This window comes from Neopelma chrysocephalum, unplaced genomic scaffold, assembly GCF_003984885.1.
Source record: "Neopelma chrysocephalum unplaced genomic scaffold, ASM398488v2 Primary Assembly neopelma1_59, whole genome shotgun sequence".
Lineage (NCBI taxonomy): Eukaryota > Metazoa > Chordata > Aves > Passeriformes > Pipridae > Neopelma > Neopelma chrysocephalum.
Window position 1 is genome coordinate 10,451,799 of NW_020897714.1, and position 15,757 is coordinate 10,467,555.

At 38.0% G+C, this 15,757-nt stretch overlaps 1 protein-coding gene across 8 annotated transcripts in view; it reads right to left on the reverse strand.

The window, feature by feature from the left end:
• Window positions 1-15,757, reverse strand: part of ATP2B1 (ATPase plasma membrane Ca2+ transporting 1) — a 61,215-nt gene that overhangs the window by 33,864 nt on the left and 11,594 nt on the right. For all 8 annotated transcript variants that reach the window (XM_027679852.1, XM_027679855.1, XM_027679856.1 and 5 more), the window contains one exon: window positions 226-635. In XM_027679852.1, coding sequence (XP_027535653.1) covers window positions 226-430 — 205 coding nt within the window. In that variant the 5' untranslated portion in view covers window positions 431-635. Of the gene's footprint in view, window positions 1-225; window positions 636-15,757 lie in introns of those variants that run through there.

The following is a 15,757-nucleotide window of genomic DNA, read 5'->3' on the forward strand; positions in this document are numbered from 1 at the left end:
ACTTCACCACTAATACAGCATCTCACATGCATTTAGACCAACCGAAGAAAACTCTCAACTTACTTATTACTGTGGAATACCTTTGCCTTAGAGGAATAAGAAGCAATATTTTCTTATGGTAATTAAAATACTTCTATAAACTTGGTTATATTAAAACAAGTAGTTTGCTGACTAAGGTTTTTTCTAAATGGAGTTTCCTCAAGAATAGTGTTAAAATTGACTTACCTTCATTTGGTGAAGTTTTCAACTTTGTGCAGATGCCATGCACATCTCCATAGCATTCCTGTATTTTATGCAGTGCATCTGCAGCTCGAAGTTCCATAAGAGAACGGAGCTCTGCAAGAGTAACTCCAAAATCTCCATGATTAGCTTCTTTTACAGCATTTTTTACGCCACTATATGCAACCGAGTTGTTTGCCATGTCACCCATGATGCATGCAGTCTTTAGTGTAGACGATTTCCAGTAAGGAACAAGATTTCAACTTAAAATATTTCCAAAAGGAAAATAAATCCTTTGGGTATTAAGACAGTCAGGAGAGCAGACACATCACCCAAGCAAGAGATCCCGTCTGGAGAGATCTTTGAGGTTGTCCCATGGCGCGTTCTGTTCCCCAAAACCAAAAGGCATGTACAATCTAGGGAAAGAATAAATACACATTCAGTTACATAACAGCTATACTGAAATACCTAAGACAACCCTACTCATTGTATTGAGGATACAGAACAAATTTATTTATTTCCTATAATATTTTTAGTTTGCATTCAGCTGGCAAGAGTGACAAGGTATAAAATGGACGTTTCCCATACCAAAACAACCTTGCATTATTTTATTTCCTTAAACCATTAACTTCTTAGAACAACTGTTGTCTTTAAGACTTGCATTCTCCTTGGTATGTTGATATAGTCCATCATCAAGAGGAAGCCTTTAAAATCACCTAAAATTAAATCTGTTTCCAGGGAAATAGAGTTTGTAGCATCCACAACTGATGTCACATAGGGTAAGAACATACTCAAGTTAAAAATCCCCAGTTTTCAATGAGCCTTTCACCTCACAGTTTGGGAAGAGCAAGCTTTTGTGCGTTCCCATTAATTCATTTGTGCAAACCTCAAGAAAAACAATTTCAACAGTAAGCTAGGCCACGCAGTACTCTTGTATTATAAGTAGGATTATATCTTCAGCCAGACCTAAGTCTTAATACATTTTCACGTCCAGACAGTTTTAGCCTTGCTCCAGCCCATTTCATTCTAACTCAAGCCTCCCATAGTATCTGCATTTAGTTCTCTGAACAGAGCGGGAAATTGCATAATACCTGCCATCTTCCTACAGAAGGGATAAGGAGACTGAGAGCAGCTCTTCTGTCTGATTATCAATGCATTGTAGCTGAGAAATTAACATCTACCCACAGGACTCTAAACTTGCACAGGCATTCTATATATAATTCCTGCTCGGCTGACACATCTTGCACGTACACATGTATCTACACAATAGTACAGTGGTACAGTGCACACACAAACTCTTCATGCCTATATAAAGATCTGCTGTGTGTCAAAGACAGACACCTGACTGTGGTGTAAGTCAGCTTTATTGACATAATGGTGCATGATGAGCACATGTAACAATATATTGCCCTGCAAAACATTATGAGTCCCAGGCTCAGATGAACAATAGCTCAGACACTTCCAGGTCAACAAGACCCTCAGGTGTCATATACCTAGCAAAGGGAAATAGTTACCACTGACTGCACTGCTTTATAAAGGCAAAGAGTGAAACAAAAAATTCCTAGCTAGTGCCCTGCTGAGTTAGAGGACTGTTCAGGTGAACCACTGTGTCTATGTTAAATCCAGGTATAAGCACCTAATTACCTGAAATTTAAGGCCTTGGTTCCAGGAACAACTCAGATTTCTGCTCTGCAAACAATCAGTTTCAGCTACAGTAAATCTACCATTTAAAGCACCATATCACAGTACTTCGTTTTCACTGAGGACAACCACTGATGCTGAAAGACCCTGAAATGATGTCCTCTGACCACAAGTGACAGTCTCATCTCCAGCAGAACTAAAACTGCTCTTCTCTTTCCATCACAGGAGACTCTGAGAAAAGCACTGTCTACTGCTATTTTCTGAAGAGTGACAAAAAGGATAAAGCAACCCATATTAATAAGCAAAAAACTTCAACATCCTATAACATCAAAGTACCTAATTTAAAAATTAATTTTAAATCTTAATTGTTTTCTCTGTTAATTGCAAAAAAATATTACAACAGCTGAAGAGTCCATGATGATGGTGTTAACCTGCATGCTAGGATGTAGTTTTGACTAATACATAGCTGACTCCAATGTGTCCTGTTAGAGTATACTGCAAGTGAAGAAATTCATGCAAATCATGTATGAAAGACTCTTCTTTAAAGATGTACCACATTGTTATCTAATGCCCAAAAGCTGGATGCTGTTGGCCAGCTGGTAGCCTAGGAGGATTTATCAGCTGGCATCTGATCATAAGCTATGACAGTACAACAAGAAGCAGATCAGGCAAATGAGTCTGTATAGTTATGGAGAAGATGCTGCAGCTGCTAATTAGGCAAAAATAGACCAAGCAGAATGTCCCACAACCAATTACATCACATTTGATTCAACTTTAATTAAGAAAAGCTCTGTTCAAGCCTCTAGCAGGAGCCCTGCACTTGATGCCCAAATACACCCAAATCCAAGAGATGAGGATAGGAAAAGCTACAGCTCTAGTCACTGCTCACTTGTATGTATATTGAGTGGGCAAGACTTGCTTTCATATGCAAGTAAACTTGAGAGCAGTAACACTGCCTAATCATAACTCATTTTGCTTGCACTCCAGTTTCTAGCCTCTCTATGCATCTAAATCCATTTTATTAATAATAGTACAGTGATTAGCTATTACTAAGTTTATACTGAAAGGGCTTCTCAGGTGTTCCAAAGCACCTCAATAGCACCCTAACATACCAATGAGCCCTTAAGGTTCACAGATAAATTCAGTAAGCTTACATCAACACCACAAAAACAGTGCGGTTCTGCAGATCAGCGCTAGCAGTGTTACAGATTATTTGGCACATCCATGTTAGGAAAGAGCTGTGGAAAATTGAAAAGAACAGCATGAAGACTCTTCAAATTCTTAATACTGAATAACAGCACTTTTGCTCCAAATCATAAAAGTTGTTTAAACATTATCAATTGTTACATGAAATAATTCCAGAAAAAATCTGCTTCAGTAGCCCATTTTTGCCAAGCATTTCAACAGACAGCACAATAGCTTCTTGTCACACAGGTTCAGAATGGACTTAATTTAACATGCATTTTTCTGTAGGAAACAGCAAAGAAACTTTATTTAAGAAATATTCTTAATGCAGTTTGATGTAAAATCTTGCAACATCCAATCACTTCCTGTGAAGCAACTTTCAACAGTCCACTTTTGTAACATTAGTGGCGATGCATAATGAAACCATTACAGTGAAATTCAAGTATCATAAAAGAAAGCGTTTTTTAAGCTACATAGATCATCTAATAGCATTTACCTTATCAACTAATGAAATACCTTATTTGTTTTGACCACTGTTCCAGTTCTCAATTCTTGCATCAGCCATTTGAAATACGTTATTTGAGTAGCATGAGCTCTGGAGCGCTACAGTTCAAAGCAATTCACCTCTGAAATTCCAATCTGCTAACATCTCAAATTTTAAATTCAAAGAACAATTATCAAGCTAAAAGTCATTTAGCTGAAGTTCCAGTCTATTTTAAGTTTAATTCAGTTGAAATTATGTAATAGCGTCCAGCTTTAACAAGCTGCACACAGGACGATTTAGAGGAGTCTTTCATTAGACACATCAACTTTTGGATAATCCTTTGTCTATATATCACTGAGACAAGGAACAACTTTAAAGCTATTGTCTGTCACACTCAAGTGACTAAAAAACTTGAGCTGCAGAGGCACCTTTGAGTAGCAGCACCTACTCCCATAGGCAGGATTCAGCTACTTATGCAAATCTCTCCGAAAAGATCCTGCTGCTCTACGGCTGTAATAACTTCACAACATATGATGTCATTGCAACTGCTTATGAGGAATACTGCAGCTTAACTTTCTTATCCAAATCAAATTAATATTTATTGCTAAGGGAGTGTGCTTTGTTACCAGACAAAGATAATAATTCAAAACCATAACCCATGAAACAAAGGTTAGATAATTTTGTCACTATTAGATGTCTGACTACCTCGTAAGCCTCTGTAGTTGGACTGGAGAAAGGACAAGCTCCAAACAGAAGTCTACATGTAGAGATGCTTACCAAAGCATGAAGAGACTATAGATTACAAGCCTATTTAGTTCCACTGTGTTGATCAAGCTAGAAGCTGCAACATGTTTCTTAAAGTGTTCCTGTAATGACACTTTAAACATAGACTCACATTAACCTCCAGCCCCAAAAAGCAGCTACCATCAAAACAGTCTTGAACATTAATAGGCTTCAAAAAGGAGTCCAGAAATAGTCCTTCACAGGTGAAAGTATTTAATAATTAGTGATTTAGTATTTAGTCATTCCATCTATTTGAAAGAAAGCTATAATATGTGTTTTACAGTCATTAAAATTAAGGCTGCCTTGAAGAGATAGTTTGCAGAGGTCATGCACTGACAAGTGTAAACAGTAGAGTTAAAGAGTGGCACAACTACTATTACCCAGATGCACAGGACCTAGCATACCTTGGACCCCATCCCAAGCCTTTCCTATAGTTAAATTTACGTGTAATACTTCACCAACCTACAGGTAATGCAATTTTGTTAATCAATATTAAAACAAGGCAAACTCATACCTCAAAAGTCAAAGCTTGGGCAACTATAGATCTTGTGTAATTCAATTTAATTTATACATCTGCTCAAACACTATGCATTCAGATATTAAGCATTAGCTGGTACTAGCATTTGACCCTCAACAACACACTAAAAAAGCTGGGCACTGTAATATAGGAAAGGGCTTGCAAAGTGATTATCTCAGGAAAGCCTTTGTTTAATCTAATTAGTTCAATGAGTACCAGACAGATCTGCATACCAAAAGGTTGCTGTGATAAAAACTGTCCCATATGTTTCAGTTGTCATGCCTTTTAACCTGTTTCAAAACACAGCTTTTAAGATACCAAAAATACATAATATGCCTTGGCAGACTTTAGTGTAGGTATGCTCCACAGCTTCAAGCCATCACATTCAAGCCATTGTGGGTGAGGGAGGAAAGACAAGGGGAAGAAGCTGTCCAGAATACTATTAAAATGGAATATTATTATAATGGAAAGTAACTGTAACTTAGAAAGTAAGGTGGGAATCACACTGAAAATGACTGATGTCTTCTGCTCTAGAGGGTCTTAGTGTAAGAGACATACCCTCACACTGACTTGACAGGCTACAGAAACTCACTGCCTGTTTCATAAGAAATATGAATGAATGCTAACGAAACAAAATGTTAATACAAAACAGTATGTCTTTACAGGTCACTATCCCATAAGTTAAAATGTGCCTAACCGAACAACTAGGAGTTAAATCATTTCAGTGGCATGCTGTTGTTTTAGTGCAAGCATCTCAGACAGCCTGGCTTATGAAGAGACAAGTAAAAGTAGATTGAAGAGCTAAGAGGGAGAGGGCACAAACAAAGTTTAACATATCTTCAGCCTTAAATGTGCCCAATGTGTTGTAATAACAAGTTTCCCTTATTACAGCTTATGTGTTATAAACAGTAAATTCACCAAAGGTCATGACTTCTCCTTAGTTTTCAAAGAGAAATCTGACTTCATTCTGAAGCTTAATCTCTTAGGTAAGTACATCTGCTTCCGATCTGAAATAAAAACTGGCCTAGATTCTCCAGTGGATGTAAACATTGGTATTGTTCCTGCTCATTGCAGGGAGGTTGGACCAGATGACCCTCAAAGGTCCCCTGCAACCAAAAATACTCTGTGATTTATGGCACTTATGGATTGCTGCTGCCTACTGTGATTGAGACTTGTAGCAGCAGTTTCATCCAGCAGTGGTTTCCTGGCTTTAAGATCCCCAATTTTCTTCTTATTGAAATGGTGGTTAACAAATTAGGACTTCAGTAGCCTGAAGTCAGTTTGGTAGTAATACAAATTAGCAGCGTTCCCACACAGGTTTCTGCATAATTTCCCTCCTATTTTGGTACCAGCAAGAAAAAAAAAATCATTTAAGTATTGAAGGTGAGTTATTATGGCATGAAGAGAATGACTGCCTCTTATGCAGCAGCTTGCTCCACAGCCTCTGCAAGGAGCCCAGCAAGCAAGCAGACATTGTGTTATGCCATCAACCAGCTGCACAGGTCTGTACTGCCCTGCCTTGTCCAAGCCATGGCCTTTCCACACTCACAACACAACTCAACTCCAGCTGAATGGCAGCTGGATTAAGAAACAAGATCAGAATGTGCTGTATAGTGCTATATACTCTGAGTAGGAAAACTATTTTATCAAAAGCTTAAACTAATCATTAGCTTTATGAGATAACTAAACAGATATTACTGATCCAACAACAGACAAACCGATCCAACAAGAAGGGCTTCAGAAAAACCTATGAACGCTTTCAAGGAACATCAGACTTTGAGACATACTGGAAAACCCAAGAGCACAAAACCAATGTGATCATTAGAGAAAGCATTGAGTCTCCCATGTATTTGAAATACTAGGCTTTCATAATCTCCTATTTTATATTACAATGCTGAGTTGTCCATAGGAAGCCAAACATTTCAAGACACAAAACCATGCAAAAGAGTTAAGTCTTTAGCTACCTAAAACACTTTTCTGGAAACTGGAATTACTTATTCCAGACATCCATTAACAGAGTCATGTCTTGAAGGGTTTCTGCAGTCCACAGCTCTCATCAACACTCAGGCAGCTTCTCCTTTCTCCACCCATAGGCCCTGGAACTTCCTTTTACTAGGCTCATCTACTTTTTGCTCTGTGATGACATCAAACTAAACTAAGGCTAAATTTGACAGGACTGCTCGTAATAACAGGTTAAGACTATAATCCCAGGAGAAAAAAAGTTTTAACCTCTAGATAGGACTCTGTCCCATCCAGCATCATTTTAAACGTGTTCAAGTACCTAAAATGCATTTACTATGTGTGTCAGCTACCTCAGCTAACTCGAGGTGAGCAGACTTGCCAAAATTTGGACTAAGGCAGCTGATGGTTGAAGGCAAACCTGCTGGTGTTTAAAGTGAAAGAACAAAAAAAGTGTTTTCCCAATGCCCATCGATATTTTCCTTTACTTCAGATCCACTGAGTCCTACATAAGATGACTGAGTATTTAAAGTCTCTTAATCCTGCACAGTTTGGGACAAAAATGTTTATTTAGGATAATTATGCTGTTTAATATATAAGCCTAAAAGTGGATTTTTTTTTTAAAGTGTGCAGTAAATTATCTATTGACAAATATTCACATTAAAAAATTCAGGAACAACTTACCACACTTTTCTCATCAATATTTATCAAAACCATTTTGGCAAAAATAACAAGACAAAAAGCTGAACTTTTTTTTTTTAAAAAAAGGATAGTAGGATGGTAGCATAGCAAACTACTTACTAAAATTATGCATCATGAGACTACAGCAGAGTTTACTGGCATTCCCAAAACTGCAAGATGTGTTCTGGTCACAAAACCTGACAGGTGTATGTTAAATGAGGCATACGACATCACTATACACAACTAAGTTTCAAGATAAGGTAAAGTGGGATGATACCAAATTTCATCCAACAGAGATGGAATTGGATTCCCGGATTTCAGTTACTTGTTGCATTTAAAGCTTAGTACATGCCTGTAAGCAATGCATCCAGCTGGTCAGGTCTGACAGTAATTATGACTCAGAGCAGAACAGCAGCTGACTTCATCAGTTATTCCTACAGGTCATGAGAAATCTTACTTTCTCTTACTTGAGAAACCTAACTAGTCTTCAGAAATCTTTTCACATTTTTTCACAAAGCCTCTAATTTTTGCTACTTCTTCTTAACCTTGCTTCCAATACCTTTTGAGTTAAATTGCATATAGCACTTCATCCAGAACTAGACATTTACCATTTCATCCTGATTTGAACACTCTCCCTTTCTTTCTTCCAGAAAGTATTCTTTTATGCTAATATCCATATAAGCAGAGCAGTATGCTTTTGACTATGACCACGCCTCCTGATATCAAAGAGGTGCCAAAAGCTCCCCAGAGTTATGAGCCTTCAAGTAAAGGGCAAAAGTCCATCCCTACATGATTCTTCTTGTATTGAAAAAACTGCAAGAGAAATTTAAAAGTAGTTTTAAAACTCTAGGAAATATTTATACTTATGAGATTAAGCCTAATTACTTCCATAAAGTCACTCCGAACATGACCAATTCCTTTCTATTAGGTCAGTGAAATTAACTTAGGTAAGTGTTAAGGCTTTTCTTGCTATTTAGCACTAATTTACTGCTATATATAAACAGTACCACAAAATATCCTATATGCTCATTGAACTGTAAACAGATGATATACAAATAGTGATAGTGTGGTAAAGGTTCCCCTTATGATCCTCAAAATCACCATCCCCACCAAGCAATGGTTTGGAATGTAAAAAAAAAAAATAAAACAAATGTCAGCTGTGGTCACCCATCTCAATGAGCACACACTGTGATGCTAAGCTGGATGTATGTTTTGTCCTCTTGTGGCCAAAGTTTAGGAAGCTTCTCTCATGGCATGTAACAAGACAGTTTAAGAACCTTCATATTCATAATTTTCACAAGCCTTCTAGAAATATAAGAACACAATTTATCCTTATCCCCAAACCCTTAAAAAGCCTTACTTCTTGAAAAATCTGTATTTTGAAAACTATCTTAGCTTTCCCTGCATGTTATTAATCCCTGCCTGCCAGAAATACACTGAGTAAACGAGCTAAAGAGCCATTTTGAAAAAACTCCTTTCAAAAACAGTAGTTATTTTTGCCATCTTCTATTCATAAGAAACCAGAGGGTTTTCAATTCAAATATCATAACGACTCTACACTTGAGTAGCACTTTCAGAACTACTGCACAAGTTTACTGCTCCTGCTGGTGGTGGCAAGAGATTCAGGGGTTCTTTTTTGTTTGTGGGGGTTTTGGTTGGTTGGGTTTTTTACCTCAATATTTGAATTTGAGAACCACTGCACAGATTTGCAGAAACGCAAGTGTGGAATTTCTTGCAAAATTTTCATTATGATTATACTGATCCTCCCTTTAGCTCTTTTTGTTAAATTTTGAGACATTAGCGCACTAATCCATTCTACTGGGCCTTCTCTCCTGTACAGTACAAGAAGCATCTTCAGTAGGTCATGCCTCATGGTATTATCTGATGTGTTTTGTCATTTAGTGATGCTACATATGACTTTATCCCTCAGGCACATCTCCAGTTTCAAAACTGGTCCTTCCGAACGATTATACGTTTTGATCTTTCTGAAGTCCGACACCCACTTAAAAACTAACTTGTCATGCTCCCTGCACTGTCACACATTTTTAACTACTCCAAACTTTCTCATTTATGCAAGGTTGTTTTTTTTGCACATATTTTACCACTACTGCAATATAGCTACTGGTACCTGTCTGTAGAATGATGTTAAATTAAATGCTCTGTGACCAGTATATGTCCACCACTCAATATAAGGTAATAAATACTTCTCTGGGCAGTTTGTTTCTTTAACATAGACAGGGAATGTTAAAGCAGTGTCAGCAGACAGGATGCACAAAGCTGAGATTCTCATCATAGCACTTTGTAAGTCTAACAATGAAAGCAGCAAGTCTGTCACATCCTCAGGTGACCAAAGGTATGGTTGTGCTACATTTAAAGGCATAACACTTCCACCCACAGAGGTCCTGAAGCAGCTCTCATTATTTGACACTACAACTTATTCCTGCCACCCTTATCCTTTTGCGCTGGGAAAAGCCACCTACATTAATTGGCAACTGTGTTAATGAAGTCATAGACTATGGAAAGTCTGTCGTCACAACAGTCACACAGGCAACCCGAGGCTCAGAACTGCAACTTCTTGTGTGCCTTTCTACTCTTCTTTACAGCACCTCAGCCACTGAGAGATGGCATTTCATTTTCAGTCCTGCTCCAAATCCATCTCTCATGGGACACGCAACACTCTAAACAGTTTTAGCACTTCTTCTTTACTAATACTTTTTTTTCCCACTGCTCTTGCCTTCTCCCTGCACTTCCATGATCTTTAAAAACAATTTTTGTTCTCAGCCCTGAAATCTGCCCCTCCAGATCCAAGAAGCAAATAAGTACCACGCATGTTCCCAAGTCTCCACCCTTCTGCTAGCTGTGATGGTAGCTATGCATTTCACATCTCATCTGTGAGCAGGCTACTCACAGCAGCTTGGTGCAGAAAGCAGTTGTCCAAAAAGGATCTCCTTCCCTCAGCCAAAAAAACTTAAATATCAGCATTTCTACTGTCTAAAGAAGTTTTTTCACAAGATGCCAGAACTGCTGATTTATTTGTAGAAGTTATACAAACAATTTGGATATGCCAACTTAAGCGACACACATTCAGCTAATGCTAGAAGCACCTGCATCATGGAACTATGTTGCTGGCTCCTTTAAGATAACATTAATCTCCATTCAAGGAAAGGTTCATCTTCCCTCCGTTATTTCACATAAAGTGACATGCCACTTAACAAGTAGCATGATACAACACTTTTTGGTCAAGGGTGAACACCATTTGAACTGAACAGCAAGTTCACCTGACTGTCAAATAACAGCTCAAGCAGATTTAGTAAATCTCAGTTTTGGTAGGCTCTTTAAAATTGCTGTACAAACTGGCTATGTTCAATTAACAATTGCAGCTTCATTTCTGAAGTCTTCGGGTGTGAAGAACTGTATTGTGCGTAACTCTTTAGGTTTTTGAGATTACAAAGACATCAGCTGCATGATTAGTTAATTTGAAAAAAGTGACTGGGGAGAAATTCCAATGAAACAATGCTCCATGATAATATTTAAAACTGCTATTCCACCCAGTAAAGGAAATCCTTTCTCCAGTTTCCCATAAACCAAAGGTCTTAAGTCTTCACTAGCCTCAGTGGATCCTAATGCAATTTGCAGACAGGCTCTGCTTCCAGTTTAATCAGCAAGCATTAAAATTATGAGGTGAACTAGGTGTCTAATTTAGCTCTGGCACAATGCAACCCTAGGAAGGGAAAGGCCATGCCTTGAAAAAACTTCATACAACCAGCTGGACTTCTCCAGTGCTGAGGACTGGATATTTGTTTCCCCTAACTCCCCTGGTCTATCAAAGCACAAGGCCATCAGAACTAACATGGGAAACCAGCAGGCACTTGAAGCATAACTACCATTGACATACATAGCAAGGTGTCAGTCTTCTGCTAAGGCAGCTCTGAATTCTCAGCAGTAATTGCTAGCAGCTAGTTCGATAAGCTTAATACTCTTCCTTCCAAAAATGGCCTCTGAATGGGGAGCCTAATGCAATTAGTTCAGCTGCAGCTGAACTAATTGCCTCAGGGCCAAGTCTACCTAACCATGAAGACTACAGATCATCATTCTGACTCAGCAAATTCAGACCTGTTTTGTTTCTTTTACATAAAGCTTTTTCCCACAAATGTTTGTTTTACAGTGGCACATAGTAACATTGTGCACCCTTTGCAATCACATTGTCTCTAGCAATACCAATAGCATCCAGTATCTCTGAAGACAGGGAAGGGCAATATCAGCTCCTCCACTCAAGTGACAAACTTCAAGCATCCTGCTGCATTTATTCACGTTTTACTAATTCAAACTGGTCTCTGCTGAAGGAACAAACTCTTTAAATAACCAAGATTCTTATGTCCGGCTCATGGCTTCCAATGAACTTCTTTAAAGGACCAGTGCCATTGCACATCTCACTGTAGCACATCTCAGCTCAGCATGACTTTCTTTCCCTCTAGAGCCAAGTAGGGGCTCACAGACCAAGCCTTGTTAGGGCAGAAGCCAATTACATTTTTAATCAAAACCCTGCAACTCACAAGTTTCTCTTATTGTAGAATGCAGGTTTAAGCAGAGTAGGGAAGACAAGAGCTTCAGCTAGCCTGAGATTAGCAAGACTCAGGGAAATGCCTGTTTCTCCATTGGAGAGAAGTGACTGAGAAGAACATCACAAAAACGAAAATGAACAAAGCACCATGAAACAAAAGATAGCATGAATTACCAAAACTCCCACAGATAGGGACTTAGTCTTTCTAGAGGAAATTTTGAAAGATGCATAGAAGTTTCTCTGTTCCCACTGCTCCACTTTCCTAAGCAAAGTCTGTATCTGTTTTTCTCACAGTATACCATCACTTGGTTTCTCAGCACTTTCAATAAACTAGGTAGCTTAAAGGAGCATTCTATCTCCAATTCTGATGGAGAAGAGAAAGTAGACTACTAGGAAGCAGCTGTGCTAGGACTGTTCTCCAAAAACCCGCTTGTCAGTCCCATTAAGGATGATTCATTTAAATTAGTTTGTCACAGGAAATACAGGAAGAATTATCTGAAAACCTTTATAATTGAGGATAACTTTAGCAGCATTTCCAAAAAAAACCTACCTGAGACAATATTTAGAAAAAACTGGTGCAAAAATGAAGTCTGCTACTAACAAGTAGCAGACTTGTTTTTCACACTTTCAGACCTGATAGTACCAAACACTGGTTAGGAAGATGAAGTGAAACCTCTTACTGAGGAGTCCTACACGTTGAAAACCAACCATACACCTCATTTCAAAGTTATGTTATGAATGTGGCTCCTTTATGTTACATACATATTCAAGTCTGTATACCAAGACAAGCAGGTTGACAGCCAAGTTCTACCATGCTCTCTAACCTATTAATTTCTTAGTTTTATTTTATTTCAATTATTTTATGTTTTTTCCTTTTATGAAGGAAAGGGATGACTCAAAACAGAAAAAAAAATTTATACCAGCAGAATCCTAATTATCCTTTATGTTTATTCACAGATATAACAGCACAGCTTATAAACAATGCTCCCAGTTCCCCTTCAGAACAAACATGCATTACACTTAATATTTATATGCACTTTTGTATGTTGTACTCATAGACTTGATACCAGTAGTAGCTTTCTCTAGATTAATAGCAAGTTGCTATAGCCCTGCTACTGGGGTGACATTTTTGAATATGTATCCATTCCCTTTGAAATCTTTCACTCTAACCAATACAGCATGAAATTGGAGTGGAGGTTGGTTTTGTTTGGGTTTTCCTCTTGTTTTTTGGGGGGTTGGCATTTTTTTGGGGTGGGGGGTTGGGGGCAGAGGGCGGGGAATAACTCATTTTATTGGTATTTGAACAGTTTAGAGCAGTTATCTAATTAGAGGAGCTCAGAAAAGTGATCAAACAATATACAGTCAGAATCCAGAATCAAAGTGTAGAAGAACAAACAATTTTAGGCAGTCAAACAGCTGTCTGTCAAAATCACAATCGAGTTTGATGTGCGATGCTTTATGCACATAATTAAGCTAAACAGCTTTCAAGACAGCTTTCTTCCTTAAAACTGAAGTAGTGTGCAGTTACTAAAACACCACCTTGTTGTTGAGCAACTATTATTAAAATAAGCCATTAGCTGTCACAAAGTATTTTTCACAGAGTAAATATTTTCAAGTATTTAAACAATTGCATCATGGCAAAATAGTCCAATGGAAGCCTAAACCAAGCTATTTTAAGTTATTTTATTATTTTAAGATATATTAAGATCAGGAATCTCTGACTCCTTAATTTGGAGGTTTCTGAAATACACTACTAGGTTTTCCTAGAAAATGGGAGCATTTCCCTGTGCACTGAGAATTGTCAGTTGTTTTTGCTTGACAAGACTAGGGTCGAAGGCAGACATTGTTAAGCTATATTTTCTGGCCTACATTACAGAGGTCCACAATTTTTGATTTATTTGTCAACTAAAACGAACATTTATAAAATACGGTTTTGGAAATTAAAAAACCCACTCTGAATACTAAGTGGAGGATAACCAAGTCATAGGGATAAACTTCAAGACCTTAATCCACAATAGCATGTGGAAGAGAAGGATATTCAGTAGGGGGAACACACTTGCTGTGAGAGGAAGACTTGTTCTAACCTCTGGCCTATTTTTATACAGCCAAAAAGTCCCTTCTGAGTACAGCAGTGCCTGAAGACATCTGCAGACAGCCCCAAGTATACCCAAAGAGAAATTCTACAGGAGGAACTGCAGTATTTGGCTGCACTGAATTCTTAAATTGTGTTTACTGAATTCTTAAATTGGGTTTGCACAGTAGTCTTACTGTTCTGGAACATTTGATAGTCATGAATTATACAAGTAAAACGTCTGGACAAAAGGCTGTGCTTTCCAGGAAATGTACCTTGAAGGGACAAAAATCCAGAAAACGTCACCAGACTTGGCAATCAGGGAGGAGCCAGACTCTCCACAAGGCTCAGAGGGTAAAAAGGCAGTTTGGCTTGTTATTCCCCTTACCTAGTTACTAACCAGTATATCAGGGTAGGTTATCCTTTCAGTCCTCTAAAGCTGTTAAACATCACTGAATTCCACAAACCAAAATTAACTAGAATAGTAGTATAACAGAGTAATCATATCAGAAAGTAAGAAAACAGAATTAACTACATTGGCATGTAAAGATGTCTACTGACTTCCAAGAGCAATTGTTTTGATTATGTACATAACACCTGTCTATACCAAGACTTTGTTCAAGCCCCGAACTTCTTCCATTCTGGTTGAGAATTTTTATATCTCTTCACACAGAAAAAAACAAGTAGTCTCAGAATAAGCAAATAAATGTACAGAGCACTGTCATTTATGGAAGTATATAAGTTTTCTTCCCCCATGGGACCCTTCCAGCTATCATACCTCTGCGTACATATAGCACACAATGCCTACAAAAACAGGGCTCAGACGTTTGACCAGATGTACAAGTATTTGGTATCTTAATTTGGATAGCCACATCCAATTGTTGATACACAAAAACAGACCAGACTACAATTACAAAGGTATATACAACACCAGTGTTTACCATTATAGCAGGAGATAGCATCTGAGACACCTGATTAGCTTTCAGTAACTATTTGTTGACCCATTTTCCAGGAAAATCCCTCCTCCATTCATTTAACTGTTTCTAACTCAGAATTTCACATAGGCATATTTGTAAGAGGTGATACTAGATGATTTAGGCTCATGAAAGCTACTTTTGCAGAGCCAGCAGAGGGAGTACAGACATCATTTTACTTATCAGCTGTGAAAGAGATACCTTGTAAGAAAGCACTAAAAGAGCTGTGCCTGCAAACCTAATGCGCTTAATTTAAGGCATGCCAAGAACTTCCTCAGGCTTTCACAGACATGTATGTCAATGGACAGTAGACTTGGTGTTTTGTTTCTGATCCTCAACCAGCTGCCACATCTCAAAATCTCATACTTGAGGCAGGAACAATTCTAACAGTACTAACAAGTACCATAAACTTGATGCCTTGTATGCAAAAAGAAAAAACAAAAAAGAAAAACAAACAAACAAAAACACATCAAAAAAACCCAACCAAAACTGTTATTTAGTTACAATTTAAGATAATCAAGTTTTTATTCCTATGGATTCTGCTGTCAGTTTCAGAAAAGCTAAACCCTTTCAGTTATTCATTTCTTGAAAAGCAGCTTCATCTAGAAGACAAGCTGAGAAACTCAGAGTTTAAGACGACCCACAAGCAAAGGAGCCAGGAAGGCACAGAGTGGTGTTGGAC